The sequence below is a fragment of the Apteryx mantelli genome, chromosome 18 (genome assembly GCF_036417845.1).
Source record: "Apteryx mantelli isolate bAptMan1 chromosome 18, bAptMan1.hap1, whole genome shotgun sequence".
In the NCBI taxonomy this organism is placed as follows: Eukaryota; Metazoa; Chordata; class Aves; order Apterygiformes; family Apterygidae; genus Apteryx; species Apteryx mantelli.
This window is the reverse complement of record NC_089995.1, coordinates 8,686,198-8,700,883: the sequence shown is the minus strand read 5'-3', so window position 1 is coordinate 8,700,883 and position 14,686 is coordinate 8,686,198. Positions and strand designations below refer to the sequence as shown.

The 14,686-nt window shown below is 44.6% G+C and overlaps 1 protein-coding gene across 1 annotated transcript in view; it reads right to left on the bottom strand.

Moving 5' to 3' along the window:
* The window catches only part of EYA2 (EYA transcriptional coactivator and phosphatase 2), a 98,001-nt gene extending 84,208 nt beyond the window's left edge, over nt 1-13,793 (bottom strand). The window contains exon 1 of the mRNA XM_067307500.1: nt 13,729-13,793. Coding sequence (XP_067163601.1) covers nt 13,729-13,793 — 65 coding nt within the window. The remainder of the gene's footprint in view (nt 1-13,728) is intronic.
* Between the last annotated feature and the right edge of the window lie 893 nt (nt 13,794-14,686).

Genomic DNA, 14,686 nt, shown 5'->3' with positions numbered 1-14,686 from the left:
TGGAAGAAAGATCCTATTCCTCCCAGGTTGGCTGTATTTCTAACACCAAGACAGCCTGCCCAAAGCACTCCATTGCTTAGGTGATTTTACTTCCCCTTCCTGTAAACACAGGATTACAATTAAATACTCCAATACAATTGAAGTTGGCACCAGTTCTACTATTTTAATATTAGCTGACAAACAGATTAAAATAACATGGCTTTGAGGACTATGCCTACCCCCCCAATCCATGAACTACGCTCACATGCAGGCTTTCAACTCTGACTCAGTATCTACTTCAGCTATGTGCAGTACCGTCCTATTTGCAAGGTATCAGACTAATTTGAGGGTTTACTCCACATCACACAGACACCCTGGCAGCCATCTGCTATAGTTAAAAACAGAGCCAAAATGCTCTACTAGATGACTAGAAAATGAAATAGCATTACAAAACTGGTGGGATACTGCTCACTGGTGTTTAGTAACAGTGAACTTAGTGGCCAGCTACAAGTTACTTGCATCATGTTTTAGATGCTGCAGCTGGACTTCCCACAACTTAGCAGCTACAGAGGAGGACGGACAAAATACAGATTTCTTGTCAAACACGTGGCCATTGCAAGAAAATGTTCTTCCTGTTTAAGTAGATGGCCTGACAGGTTCACCCTCCATGTAATAATTCTTCTAAGGAGCTTTTTAAGGGATAAGGTTAGGGTTTTTCTGCTCTGAGATTACATGCATTGTTAAAGACAACTGGATTCTCTTTTAAAAAAGAAAATCTTACTTGTGACTATAGAGTCAAAATACTACAGTCAAAAATATACTTAATCATTATGTCCATGGAAGCTGAGACCCTGTGGCCACCACTCCACAAGTATTATCTTAAAATACAAACTCGTAACTTCATAGGGATATAAAAATACAAGGCTGGCAAGAAATTGGAACAAGAATAAGAAACATGTGAATCATGCATACAACTAATTAAACATGAAATTTGACTTTACAGTCACTTACCTCTACCATTATATGTTAGCATTCAAAAGATCAAATTTGAGCAGCATGTTTTGGACATTTACAGTCTGGGATAAATGTTACTTGTAGACATGGGTCAAAATAACACAGCCTCCTTTCCAAGGACTCATGATTTCAGGCCTTCCTAAAGTAAAAAATGCTTAAGACTGAATGCAAGTCTTGGTTGACAGCATTTAAAAGAGCCTGGAAATCTTCAAATTTAGTGTTGAGAACTGCTGCATAACTTTTAGGTTGACTATAGGGGATAAGTCTACCTATATTCAATCAACTTGCAAGTATTCAAATTTCGGCAATTAATCCCTGCCTTCGCTTTTGCATAAGCAACTCTGCGACTTCTATGCACTTCACCCTTCAACATAAGGCAGACCATCCGAAAAATGTCTCCACAAGTCACATCCCAGCTATTTCTTCTTTGCTAACATTTCATTTGTGGATTTAAACCTGAACTGTGCTTCCAGAGGTCATTAGCATATAACCTATCTACAACCATTTGACACTCTACAAAAGAACGTGATACTGATTTTCAGTAACTTTGGGAAAAAAAGCCTAGTATGTACTAACCTTTAAGAGTATATGCCAAGAATTACACAATTTTCAGTTCCAGTGACCAAAAGATCACAGGATCCATACTATTTCTTCTGGTAATGGTATTTGCATCAACAAAGAGAGCATCCACTTGAGGAAGTGCAGAGTTTTGTGCTGGCACAAGAAAATCCTTTCATTAAGGCGACATCTGCGGCCATCAATAGTATGCTTACTGGGGAGGCAGAACCTGGACTGGGTTTCAAACCAACTTCTGCAGAAGATGTTGAGTAAAATAGAACACTGCATCAGTGGCAAGCAGGACAACACAGGACTGGTGGGTTTTGTTTATCATATAGTTATAACCTAACTTGCTTCCTAGAGACCATAAAGGTGAGATCTTGAGAAAAAGGAGCCCAACAAAATGGTAATTTGCCAGCGGAGTATCCAGCACATTAATATGTGCCATAACACCAACACCATCTATTCGTCTTCACTTACCACCTTGTTAGCAGCTATCAGCAAGTCTTTGGCAAGACCCCCAAAGGAAACCTACTCCCACTAAGAGCAGGATCCTTTGCCCTCCTCATACAAGATCTCTGCTGCACACTCTAGGCTCTTCTTAGGCACAGAGCTGCCACCGCCACCAGCATCACCAAGTGAATCATGGGGAACTTGAACCTAGGTCTTGCTTCCTTTGTAAGACAAATCAGGTAGAAGAATTAAGCTATACAAGCTTCATGTTAATGATTTAAAATGCCCTAAAAAGCCAATGGCTGAAGAAAATTTAAAAAGTTTAAGGCCTTGGTCAGATGAGCAAAATCAGAGGTTGGCCACCACTGGATGCACAAGACAGTCTCATCCATTTCTAGACTCTTTGTATGAATATTTGAGAGGACACATGCAGAACCTTCCCAAATAGATAAAAAGACTTGGTATTTGGAGAAACAGAAAGGAGGACAGGTCCAGTAGAGTAGCCTCTCCCACTTTCAGAGCAGCTACAAAGTTACAAGCAACTTAAAACCAAAAAAACCCTCTCTCAAAACAGATCTAATTGATATTCTGCACCTGGAAAAATGTATACCCCATTCAGACAGTCATTCAAATGAACACAACACATTTCAACAGCCAGCATATTACAGTACAACTGAGATTAAATTATTTTGGAAAAATTCAGTCCTTAAACATCAGTTAACCATGAGCTCAGCTTTCTGTGCATGATCATTTGTGCCCACAAGATGCTTGAACAGCATTTTGGCATCAACTCAGAAACTTTTGAAAAGGTGGATCTAATTTTATGTTTCAGAGACCAGGGACTGCTCCTTATTATCAGACTTCTCTCTTATTTCAGATTGGACACAGAAAAAGCCAAACTTTCTGCATCACCCTTCCCTTTCCTTCCCTGTTCTGAAATGCTCTAAAACCAGCAGCTACTCCCACAAAACAAGATGTGCCATCTCTCCAGATCAGTCTGTTATGTTAATAAAATGCTGATTTTGTCACACAAAAATGTTTCTTATTCATCCATGTCTTTAAAGTGCTCTGACTGAAGAACACATTAAAATTACAGGAAGAAGAATGACAGAAATAATCATTCCCTTTTCAATGGAACATAAAGTCTTCCTTTTCTCCAAATAACCATAAAACACATGAGATTAAATCTAATGTTTCTAGTGAGAAACAGAACTGCATTAACACGGCCCAGTGTTGCAGGACACACCAGGGCTTCCCTCCGCCGCATAGACACTTCTACCACAAAGTTATCACGCACAGTGTTTCCAACATGGACATTGTTTGGGGCAATATTCACTACCCATTCCCAAATGTAACATCACTGCCGTCCTGACACACAGACAGAGGTAACAAGCACAAGCAAAGCCAGCTCAAGGCTTCCTGATTGAGTTTTGAGGTTGGACTAAAAAGCAGGTGAAGGGAAAGAGTGGAGCAGAAAGCCCTGGAGAGGCAGGATTGCTGCTCCTGCTGCAGGGCCATGGAAGATAAGATGGTGGTACCTGCTCCTGCTGGGAGCATCCGCTCTCATGGTGAAAACGAGCCCAGTTATTTGGGATTCTTGCACAGGCAAAGCAGTCAATGGAGCCCACATAGAGGTGTTTTCCTGCCATGGCCAACTGCCCCCCACTTCCCATCTCCAAAGTGGGTCATAAGCAGATGTCTTCTATCCAATATTCACTTAAATGTTTTACTGTGCCTATTCACAGATAAGGGCAAAGTGTTTTCTTAGGGAAGAGCAGATTGAGTCCTCCTTCCACTCTCTCCAGGTACTGTGGCAGCTCAAGCTCCCCCTTCTCATATTGAGCTTTCATTAAACTGCAACACTGGAAGGACAGGAACCTGGTCAAGTTTTTGTTATTGTAACAAAGGCCACAGTGATGACACTAAATAGTCAGGTGCTTGGACACCAGAATAGCTCTCTGCTGGGAGAAGTAACTTGTTGAGTCATCTGATATGACTGAGGCCTGATCTTTATTGTCAGGTTGGAGCTGTCAATAAATACAAATACTCTCTGGCAGCATTTTCATTTGAACTATGCTAAGCCTTGGATCCAGTTCTTCTAACATTGTGGTGAAGGATGAAAGACATTAGAAAGTAGAGACTTAAAAAACAAAACCCCCCAAAACACAAGATAGAGCCCCTTGAACAGCTACCAGGAGGCAGTAGGTGCAGCGGGGAGGCGAGCCGAGAGCCAGCCTGGGTACTGCGGGGCGTCAGAGCTCCTGCTCTGGAGTGCTATCGAGTGACTTTCCTCCTAGAACGTGTCCTAATGAATTCCACCGAAGCCTGCAGGTAAAATCCTTGCCGAACCCTCGTGATTGATAGCTCCAGCACCTTCCCTCCCGCTCCTTCGGTTGCTTTCCAGACCTTTATTTTTCTCCTTTCTCTAAGTGTCTGCAGCAGGAAGTGCACTCTGTTTTTTCACCGTGTGTTTCTCTTAAAACTGACGTCTTTGCATTGTAACGAAGGCACCCCTGGGTATTAGTGACAAATTAGTCACCAACTAAAGAATATTTTCCTTTCATTTCATACCAGGTGGAAGATATTAAAATCTCTAGAGGTATTTTCCTACTCTGCTACAATAAATCATTGAACAATTTTGTTTTAAAATGACTTAATTTTACTACCTTTAAAAGTTCACCACACAAAGAACCCCACAACTGCGTTAATATAGCATCAAATATTCTTGTGAACTTGTTCAGGGAGACATTACCATAAAGCAACTGAACACTAATTTTATTTTACTTTGAATATTTATATTAAAGATAACATTTATCTTTAAAAGGACTCATTCCTTTCTGGGAACAAAAAAAAAACCATACCTACAATGGTTAGAAGTACTGTCTTTAAAAAGCTGGCAAAAATGTTTTCCCTTAATTATTTAACTTAATAGGGAACAGTACTTTAACTATACAGAAGGTACCATAGTCTGTTAAAAAGGTGAAATCTTGTGCTATCCAATTCTTCTTTGTTGAAGAAATTGTAAAGCAACTGCAAAAGCAGAAAAGAAGAACTCTTAGGAAGTAGGAGGCTGAAGTCACAGGCCATTGAAATATGGCAGAAGATTCAGTGAATGCAGAGCTTTGCCTTTACACATTTTTTCTAGAAAGCAGAGTAATATTTTAATTGCGACTTTTGTTAAAAAGGTAATACCCAAGCATTAACTTCACAACTATGCAGATTTTGTATCATTTCAGTGCGGTTTTCTACTTTATTATGAGGATAAAAAACATTTATAGGTTATAATTAATACTAAATACTACAAAAGTGCCTTACTCAGGACTTCTGATTAAATGACTTCACATACAATTATATGTGCTTAATCATCAATTAAGCCACTTTTTCACATTACAATAGACCTATTAAGTAATTAAGTGAAAGAGTTCATTCTATAACTGAAAGCAATGCTAGCACCACAACAAGCATCCGGCAGTGCTGCCTCTCCCGCGGGGGTAGGTGGTGCTGGGGGAAAGAGTCTACCAATAAATACAGAATATGGAGTCTACATGCAAACTTAGGTTCTTCTATTTGCCAAGGAAAAATTGAGACATGGAAGATCAATTAAAAAGCAGAGATGTAGAAGCAAAGCGTTAAACACGCCTCGGTAGTTTCAGCCCCCACGGTGCTTCCTCCAAGCGCGGCCCACCGCTGCCCTGTTTATCCTGGGGAGTTGCAGTGCTGATCATTACCTGCTGTCTGCTCAACCTCCACCAAGCTCAAGTTCAAAACAATCTTCTTTTCCCACTTCCCATCCTAAACGGAGGCAATGCTTCGGTGCACTGTTAAGCAACCGCCACGTTCCACCACAGATATGGTTAAATTGCTGTAATGATTGAATAATCCTGATTTGTGGCAGGGGGGGCTGGGGGAAGGGGAAGCCCCGGGGTCTTTAAGGAAAAAAGTTCAATTCCAGCATTAACACATCTTGCGTTTAGCAGCAGACTGATTTTTAATGCAAAACCAAGTGCTTGCCCTTACTACCAGCCCAAGCTTGCAGGGGGGCATCAGTGATTTTTCAAAACTAATCTAGCCCAAAAGTTTTGCACAAAAGCAAAACTGGATTTCAAATATTTTACAGAAGACTCGGTTTGCTCCTCATTCATTTCTCTTCCCCAAATTATAGTCATCTGTCGTAGCAAACAGGAAGGATGGCTGCCAAACAAAACCAAATCTTATGTAACAGAGGGAATACACCTTCTTTCAAACTACAGCTTAAATATTCAGGTGCAGAGACACTAAAGAAGGCAAAGTCATTTAAAGAGAGACAGCAAAGGTCTGTCAAAGTTTGCAGACAGAAGATCTCTTACACGGCCTTGTGCAGGGTTTCACACGTTCGCAGCGCGCTGGGATGCGTTTGCTTTTGCTACCTGCTGCTGCTGGCGACCTTCGCCGCGCCGTGAGCAAGGCTCTCGCCCTGCGAGGCTTGTGCGCCCGTGAAGTCAACCCCGACCTGCGCACCCTGCGCTTACAGCGCGAACTTTTTAAACGCACTTTTGCAACAAGTACAGCGGATTTAAAACTGCTCCCTCTCAAAAGGAGGCCAATCTTTGTCTGAAATGGCTGGGGACCGCAATGGGAGACGGACTGGATGCCTAACATTTGCCCACAGTTAAGCACAAGAAAGGGGAAAATTTATCTTTTTCTATTTTGCTGCAATATTTAAGGCTAACTTACTCCTAACTCAATATCTCAGAGAGGAGTATCAATGTAGCACTTAACCTTCAGCTAATAAAAAATAAGCTTCAGGCAAACCAAAGTGGTTTATGAATTTGAATAATAATGTTAACTTACTAAAAAAAGGGAAAATTTGGATGCAGCCAGTGTAACATTAGAATGTTTTACTTACAAAAGTGTCTGGTTTCATAAAAAATGGTATTTCTGGTTTTCAAAGGGTGGAAAAACAGTAACTTTTCAAATAAAACTGTTTACTATTGAGCAATTTTTTGAATTGTTTGAGCCACAAAAATGGGGAATAATCATTTATTTGCATAGCAGGACTTCAGTTTTGTAAGTTCAAGTCAATATCATAAACATTTACTGAAAGTGAAATAAAACATTCTGTAAATACATTTTGACTTACTGCTACAATCTTACAGATTGTTACAACTTAAGTAGAAACAGGGTAATTGAGCACAGAAGGGCAGCAGCAAGGGGGATCATAACCAGCGGTAGAGATTTATATTCGAAACCGATCACAGTTATTTCAAAATATTTGAAGGCAAAATTAGCACACAGCAAAAACCTGAATCAAAGTGCCACCAAAAGATGAAGTTTGCAACAGATGTGAAACTCGCCTTTAAGGCGGCTGATGAGCGACTCTGTGTGGTGCAGAGACTAAGCTGTAAATAACTGGGGCCCTCGCATTGCTTTGCTTACTCAACCTATTTAAAAAATATAAAAAAAAATTCAGATGCCTGCTCCACTTTCCCCTCACTGTTTCTTGTGGGTGCCTGAGTAATCCTAGAGGCATTTCCAGTTTTTAAAGGCATTTTGCTGAGTTTAAGAATTTTTCCCCGCGTCCCCTCGCCTTTGTTTGGAAAGACAACGCTTTCCCGCCCCGGCTCGGTTTCTCTGCAAAGTCTGCCCTTTTCGGCACAGAGCGAGGCGACCGCTCTCCCCCAGTTAACCGGTTAATACCTAGTACCAATTTGGGTTTTTATTCAGCCCGTTGGGCTGCTCACCTTCTCGAAAGCAGGGGCGGCAAATCGATATTTCTGCGCCGTGAGACTGAACGCCTAGCGGGAGGCAGCAAACAGCGCAGAGTCACCAGTTTTCCTAAAACCGCCTGCCCATCTAGGCGGGGGCAAACCTGGACCTTCTTCAGCGACTGCAGCCCCGAGGAGCAGGCGCCCGCTGCCGGGAAGAGCCAGCGCCGAGGGGACCTGGGGCTGCCGAGCCACTCGGCTCTGACCACGCTTGCAGTCTGCAGCACTGATTTACTTCAGAACATCCCCAAAGAAGTCTTTTATTGTTGAAATAATTCAAGACTTCCATCCCCCGAGTTATTAGCCGGTGTTGCGGCAAAGGCAAGCTGCGGCTCCCCGTGCATCAATTCCCTCTCCCCAAAGCGCGGGGGGAGATGAATGACACCGACATTTCACCCGGCACTCACGCGCCGAAAGGCAGGGGAAGAAATCGCAGGTTTGTAACCAAATACTTTAAATCTCCATTTCCTCACGAGGAAACCAGTTGGGAACAAGTTAGAAACGGGCTATCAGCAAGGAAGTTTCCAACATCCGAAAAGCAAACTTCAACCAATTTCTACCAGTCTCTGTCGATCAGCAGCAAACACTTCACCTGCGCTTCAAATTGCTCGGGTCCAAATTGCATCCAGGCTCTCCCCACCCGAATCCCGTTTTCAGCGTTTGGATTCAAACCTGGCAGCAGCAGCAGCAGCCCCCCCCCAGCAGTCCTTCGGCCGACAAAAGCCCACAGCCCAGGGCGACAGCCCGCGCTCCGCTGCTGCTGCTGCCGCGACAAAACCGTCAGTCACCAAGCAGGCACAGATTTCACAATGGCTGAGGTCATTCCCTTTAAGTCATTAGGGTTTGTGGGTGAGTTTTCCTGGTGGTTTTAACATTGGTTTCTGTGATTGCAGTTACGCTTATTTATGCATTTAGAGCATATGATCTAATACACTTAGGTTTAACTACTTCATTCTTTTGACATTCTTTCCAAATTATAAAAAGGATTCTTGGTGTTTTCACTGCCTTGGTAAAGAAACAAAATTGCCGTCCACATAATTTCTTAAAAATACAGAACAGAGTAAGTACTTGGTGAAAATAATTCAACGAAAAAACCCACACCAGACATTTCCCCCAACATAGCACCTATTTTTGTCCTTCTCTCTACCCATCTAAGACAGCCTACTATTTTTTAGAAATAGCCATCTTGCTTTTTTTTTTTTTAAAGCAATATTCAGGTCCTTGATGTATTTCAGTTATAACTTACAATCAACACAGAAGTTCAGTTTATTTTTTCAAATCCCTTCTACTTTTACAGTTTTGCTTTTAAAAAGTCCGCACATCTGCAGTAGGTTTCACTCACATTGCATCTTCCACAGCCACTTTGATCCGTAATGTAACACTCATTTTATTCAATGCCTTTGGTTATAATCTACTATGGGTCCTCACTTGACAAAAACAGAACTCATTTTTCTATTTTCTAATTGAAGATAGGACAGAGCAGAATTTATTATCTTTTCCCTCAGAGGCAAAAAAAATCCCAAACAGCCTCCACCCACCACGATCCAAGTCGGGCTGGAGAAATTCACTGACTCTTTGGAGCTCCTTAAAAATGTTTCCAAAGTCAAATGAAATTGAGAGCACGTCCATGCACCCCTTCCTCCGAAGGCTGTGTAGTGCGTGGCTATTAGCTTGCATACGTAAGTAGCATTAAAATATTTTATATAAGCTTTGCAAGCTTGAGGCTGTGGTTATTTCTATAACGGCTATTTCCAGAGTCCCCGATACTGTCCAACACGTCCACAAATCCCACGCACGTTCCCAGCCTGCAGCAGAAGGAGCCGCCAGTAGGCAGCAAGTTTTGGAAGCAATGGAAAGGGCCTGTTTCTGCTGCTTCTCCGGCCGGCGTGGGTGCCAGCCTCCGCAGCACCCAGCTGCAGCCACTTTAAGTACAACTGCAACCGCCCTGCAACAGCCACAAAACACCGCGCAACAGCACACAACGTTCACAGCTCAAGCCTGCAGACCCCACGTCCCCATAAAACGCCGCGATTTCGGCCACGCACGCTGCGTGGGGCACCACCACGAGGTGTCCCGGGCTCCCCACCAGCCCCGTCCTCCTCCCCTCCTAAGCCACCTTTCCTACTCGCACCCCGGATAAACCGAGCACCCACAAAATTACGAGTCTTCCTCAGCGTTCCTCGTGAAGCTTACCGCAAGCCCGCGGCAGACTGCTGCCTTCCTACAGCGGGGGCCCCGCGCACAAGCGCTAGCGAACGCGCCTCAGCGAGGCACGTGGGCGCACCGCGCGGGACACGGGACGCGGAGGCGACGCGGCGCGGCAGCCCGGCCCCGGGACCCGCTCCACCACGGGCCGGTGGCCTCCCCCGGCCCCGGGCAGCTCCCCCGCGCTGCTCAACAAAACGCATTCTCTCCGCGTTAATGAACCATGTACAATCCAGGAGATAACGCCGACACTAAACAAACATGTTTATACGGGATTCCGAATGCGAGGACTTAAGGCGCTGCAGACAAATAATTGTAAATGGGAAGGATTACCCCCCTGTAATCTTTCCGCTCTTAATTCACACACCTCAAATAATTCAAGGATAGAATTAAGTCCCAACCGGGCAGAGCGGGTGAAAAAAGGGGTGATTATTTAAAACCAAATATTCAGTCTGACACACTTGCTGGAATTGTCTACATAGCGACCACTATTTTAGATTCAATTTTCCTTTCACACTTTGAGCTTTAAATCAAGAGTAACTGAACAGCTTGCTGAAGAAGGAAACAGGATCTGGTTTTGAATGCTATGATCAAAAATATTTTGCAAGACAACTGTGCAGTCCTATATCCTTATTCTTATTTTCTCCTCCCTCCTGCTTCAATACTCCAGCAGCACCAAATCTACCTGCAAATGGCAACAGCTCCGGGTCCCAGACAACCCAACCAAGAGGTGGCTACAGTGATTTGCATCCTAATTGAGGGGCTTATCCTCACCCGATTAAAACAGGGCGTTTGTTAAACATCCTTACCTGAGTTAAGATCTACAAATAAAGATGAAGTATTGTTTTAAGAATTAGACTGCCATGAACAATTGTTTTCCGATTAGACCTCTTAAACCAGCCAGGATGGTCTTTCTGGCTTTTCAGTAGAAAAGGGAGGGAAGGAGACTTGCTCAGCTCTGTCTCTTCATATCAGTGAATTTTATGCCAAGAGGTTTGAGTAGCTACATCAGTTTTTTTTCTTTTTTAAAATTCTTGTACTTTTAAATAAAGTCATTGAAAAGGAGGATGTATCTAAAATTTGAATTAGTTTACTCTTGCACATGCCATTGTTTACATCCCTGAACTTTTCTGGTTCCTTGTTGGTATAATTAATTCTGTCCCATATAGTCTAATGTTGTGAAATTTAATGAAAGGTACCAGACTTAGTCCTGAAAACTATGCCATGTATTAATCCAGCTTATATAGCTATTGCTATGTATAATACACAGGCATACCGAACTGAAATGGCAGTACAAGCTCTCCCTACTCAATCTACCAAATAAACCCTTCACTTACGGGATATATTTATAATTATCATATTAAAACTGTGAAGTGACACAGTATACAAAAAGGATTTGAATTTGCAATTTCATTTAACAGTTTATCCCTAACAGAAGTTACAGCACCCAGGCAAAATTGAAAAATATTTTCTTTGCATTCTAAGAAATTTTTCTAGCTTTGACAAAATTTTAAAAGCATTTTTTACTGCACAAGTAATCTCGGCAATCATTTCCACAGATTAAGTCTAACAACGCGTGAACTTATCACAGAAGAAATTTCCCGCAAAGAGTAATTAGTCTTCAGCAGTGTTCTTGCTTGTTCTCCAGCTGAAGACACCTTAAAACCATCTGCTTACTGCAAAGCTTGGCACAGAAGAAACAAATCTTACTGAAGATAATTATAACCGATTTTAGAATAGCTGTTGTACTACTACATGTCATAAATAACAGTTGGGAAGACAGCAGAAAATTACTAACTTATTTGTTTTCTTTGTCAGCAGTGTGTACATATGTACACTGATCACAAATATAGCCACACTGACTTCAGGGGTACGCCTCACAAGCTTGAAGTTACACATGCACCTAATTTTTGCAGAATTAATAGTTAAACTATTTAATTTTCAGAAAAACCTAGCATGTTCAACCACCCACTCAAGCACTACAAAACAGCAACACAAGGGGAATTCTTTAAGTGATATTCTGACATCTTGTTCTTAGCATGAATACCTGAGTTTAATTCCTTCGTATAATCAAGGTATATCCACACACATCATGTAGCTGAATATGGGTCTTATTGTTGGAGGGAGAGTTATCAACAATGTTATTTCTACCTCAGGAAGCTCTTTTAACGAAATTTAAGACTGCCAAGGTTGTAAGATATTTGACACAGCAGCCCATTTCAAATGTTTCAACCAAATACTGGTGATAAGATTTGCGAGTCATGGGAACTAAGTCTCTATGTAGCACTTTGAAAGAAAATGAGCTGAGGAGAGTGGGCTAAACAAAGCAAAACAAAACCATGAGCCTAAAACCAAACAAATACACCACTTGCTATTTAGACAACTGCTCTGAACTTTTTTTTTTTTTGGAGGGGGGGGAGCAAGAGAGAATGAAGCAAAGGAATTGCGTGGACAACTCGACTCTAACTTTACAATTTAATTTTGAATCATACAGCAAGAAATTGTTCTTTGAAGAGAAAGTAAATGAAGTTATCAAATGCAAAGTCATTTCACATGAATTTTCAAAACGTTTAAAAAGACTTTGAAACGTTTCCAAAGCTGCAAACTAATTATTTTAAAGGTATTTGTACCATCTTTTCTATTTGCATATGTAACATTGAAGGCCACATGATGCCTTCAATATCAGAGCAGATAAAAATCAGCTTTAAGAAAAGTAAAGGTTGATATGAGCCAAAGAGGAAAAGAAAGTTTATCCTGTGTGCAACGTCTAATAGACAAGCAACAATGCAATACTAGATATATGAAAGGAGTTAAACATTAGTTTAGACATAGAACAACTAAGTTAAATAAATGCTATCTTTTGGGGACCAGAAAGCCCAAATACAGGCAGATGTAAGCAGGCAGAACTTTGACATGGTTTTCCAAAGTATTGGGGAAAAAGCTCTCTATGGAGAGCATTCCAGAGACGGGAAATTCTCAAACTAACAAGCTCCATAAGAAAGATTAAACAATAAACTATTCCTGCCATTGACATTAGCAACGTTAAGGGATAGGTGCAATTGATACCATGCTGAATAAAATGCCTGTTAACAGATTTCATGTAGACCAATAAACTGTTTATTGGTCTACCATATCTATTTTAACAATTAAAATTTCATCCAAGAGAACATATTATTTGAAATATCTAAAAACCAGCAACTGTATACCATGAATAATTTCCTTTAGAGGCCATTCGCTGGGCTCAAGCATAATTTAACACTCAAAAAGTTTACTTAAAGCTTATAAATCACACTAGAAGTTTTCCTCATACGCGCAAATGCAAAAAAGCGCATTAACTCACTTTATTTAAATGCACGCTTAAGTTATTAGAACAAGTTATTAAACGCAGCGCAGCTAGTTTTAAGGCAGAGGTAACGCCGCGCCGTGCCCGCAGACCACAGCAGCTAATCGAGGGCTGCAGTCCCGCGCGCCGCACCCCGAGGCGCACGGTCGGCCCGCAGTGCGCGCAGGGCCGCTCCGCGCCCGCGCAGGGCAGCGCACCCGCAACGCCGCCCTCCGCGGGCGGGCTCCGCGGCGGCGCCCCGCTGCGCGCCCCTCGCGCGGGCGGGCGGTTTCGCACTTCTCGCTACCGCGAGCGCGCAGATCCCCGCTGCGGAGCCCGCCCGCAGCCGCCCGGCCCCTCCGCGGGCGCGGACAGAGGCGGCGAGGGGAGAAGCCACGCAAGCCAGCGCCGCCGCGGAGAGCGAGCCGCGCTGCGCCCCGCGCCCGTACTCACCGGAGGTGCAGCGCGGAGCCGCGGCGCTGCGGAGTGTGCGCGCCCGCTGCGGGCGCAGTGAGCATGTGCGAGGCAGGCGCGCATGCCCGCGGAAGGGAGCGGAGCGGGGCGGCGGCTCCGCGGGCGCGCCCGCCCTCCCCCCTCCGCGCCGCGCCGGCAGCGCGCCTCTGCGCGGGGCAGCGCGGGCGCAGCGGGGCTGCCGCGGCCCGCGCGGGCGGCTCTGAGCCGCTTAGTGCGACCTGTTGCTCCGCAGGGGCGAGCGCAGCCCCCGCCCGCTCCGTGCCCGCCGCGCACCTACCGCTCGCGCGGTGCCGCCGTGCCGCCCCGCCGGTGGCGGCCGCCCGGCCCGGCCCGCCGCGCTGCGCGGCCGCGGGGGGAGGAGGGGCTTCCGCGGGCGCGGGGCCGGGCAGCCGCGGCCGCTCCGCCGCCGCGTGACAGCGCGCTCCCGGCCCGCTGCTTTTCCGCGCTGCGGCGCTGTCCGCGGGAGCGCTAGCTACGCGTTTGGCCGCAATTTGGGGAAGCCGTTGGCAGCTCACAACCTTGACATCCGCGGAGCGTCTCAGCCGCGCGCGCCGCTGCTCTGCAGGCGCATCCTGCTGCTGCAGAGACTTTGTCTTGCCCTAACGGGCTCTTTACCGCCTAGTGACAATTTGTAAACGTTGATTAAAAACGAAAGAACGCTTTTCGTGGCCGTTGCCTTTGACGCGCGCTGCACCGCAGAGTTGCTGCCAGGTGCCTTCAGGCTGCCTCCCGCAAGCGCACGGAAATCCTGCTCTCGCGTGAGCCGTCCCCCCGCGCTCACAAACGCAGAGGCTCACCAGCTGCGGACGGGAAACCCCCGGTGCCACCTCGCTTTGGCCAGCGATGTCCTCAAGGGGACCGCAACTCAGACAAAGAGACACTCCATCTCCCACGTCCACTCAAGACCTGAGACCATCCGGCACATGCACTGAGTGAG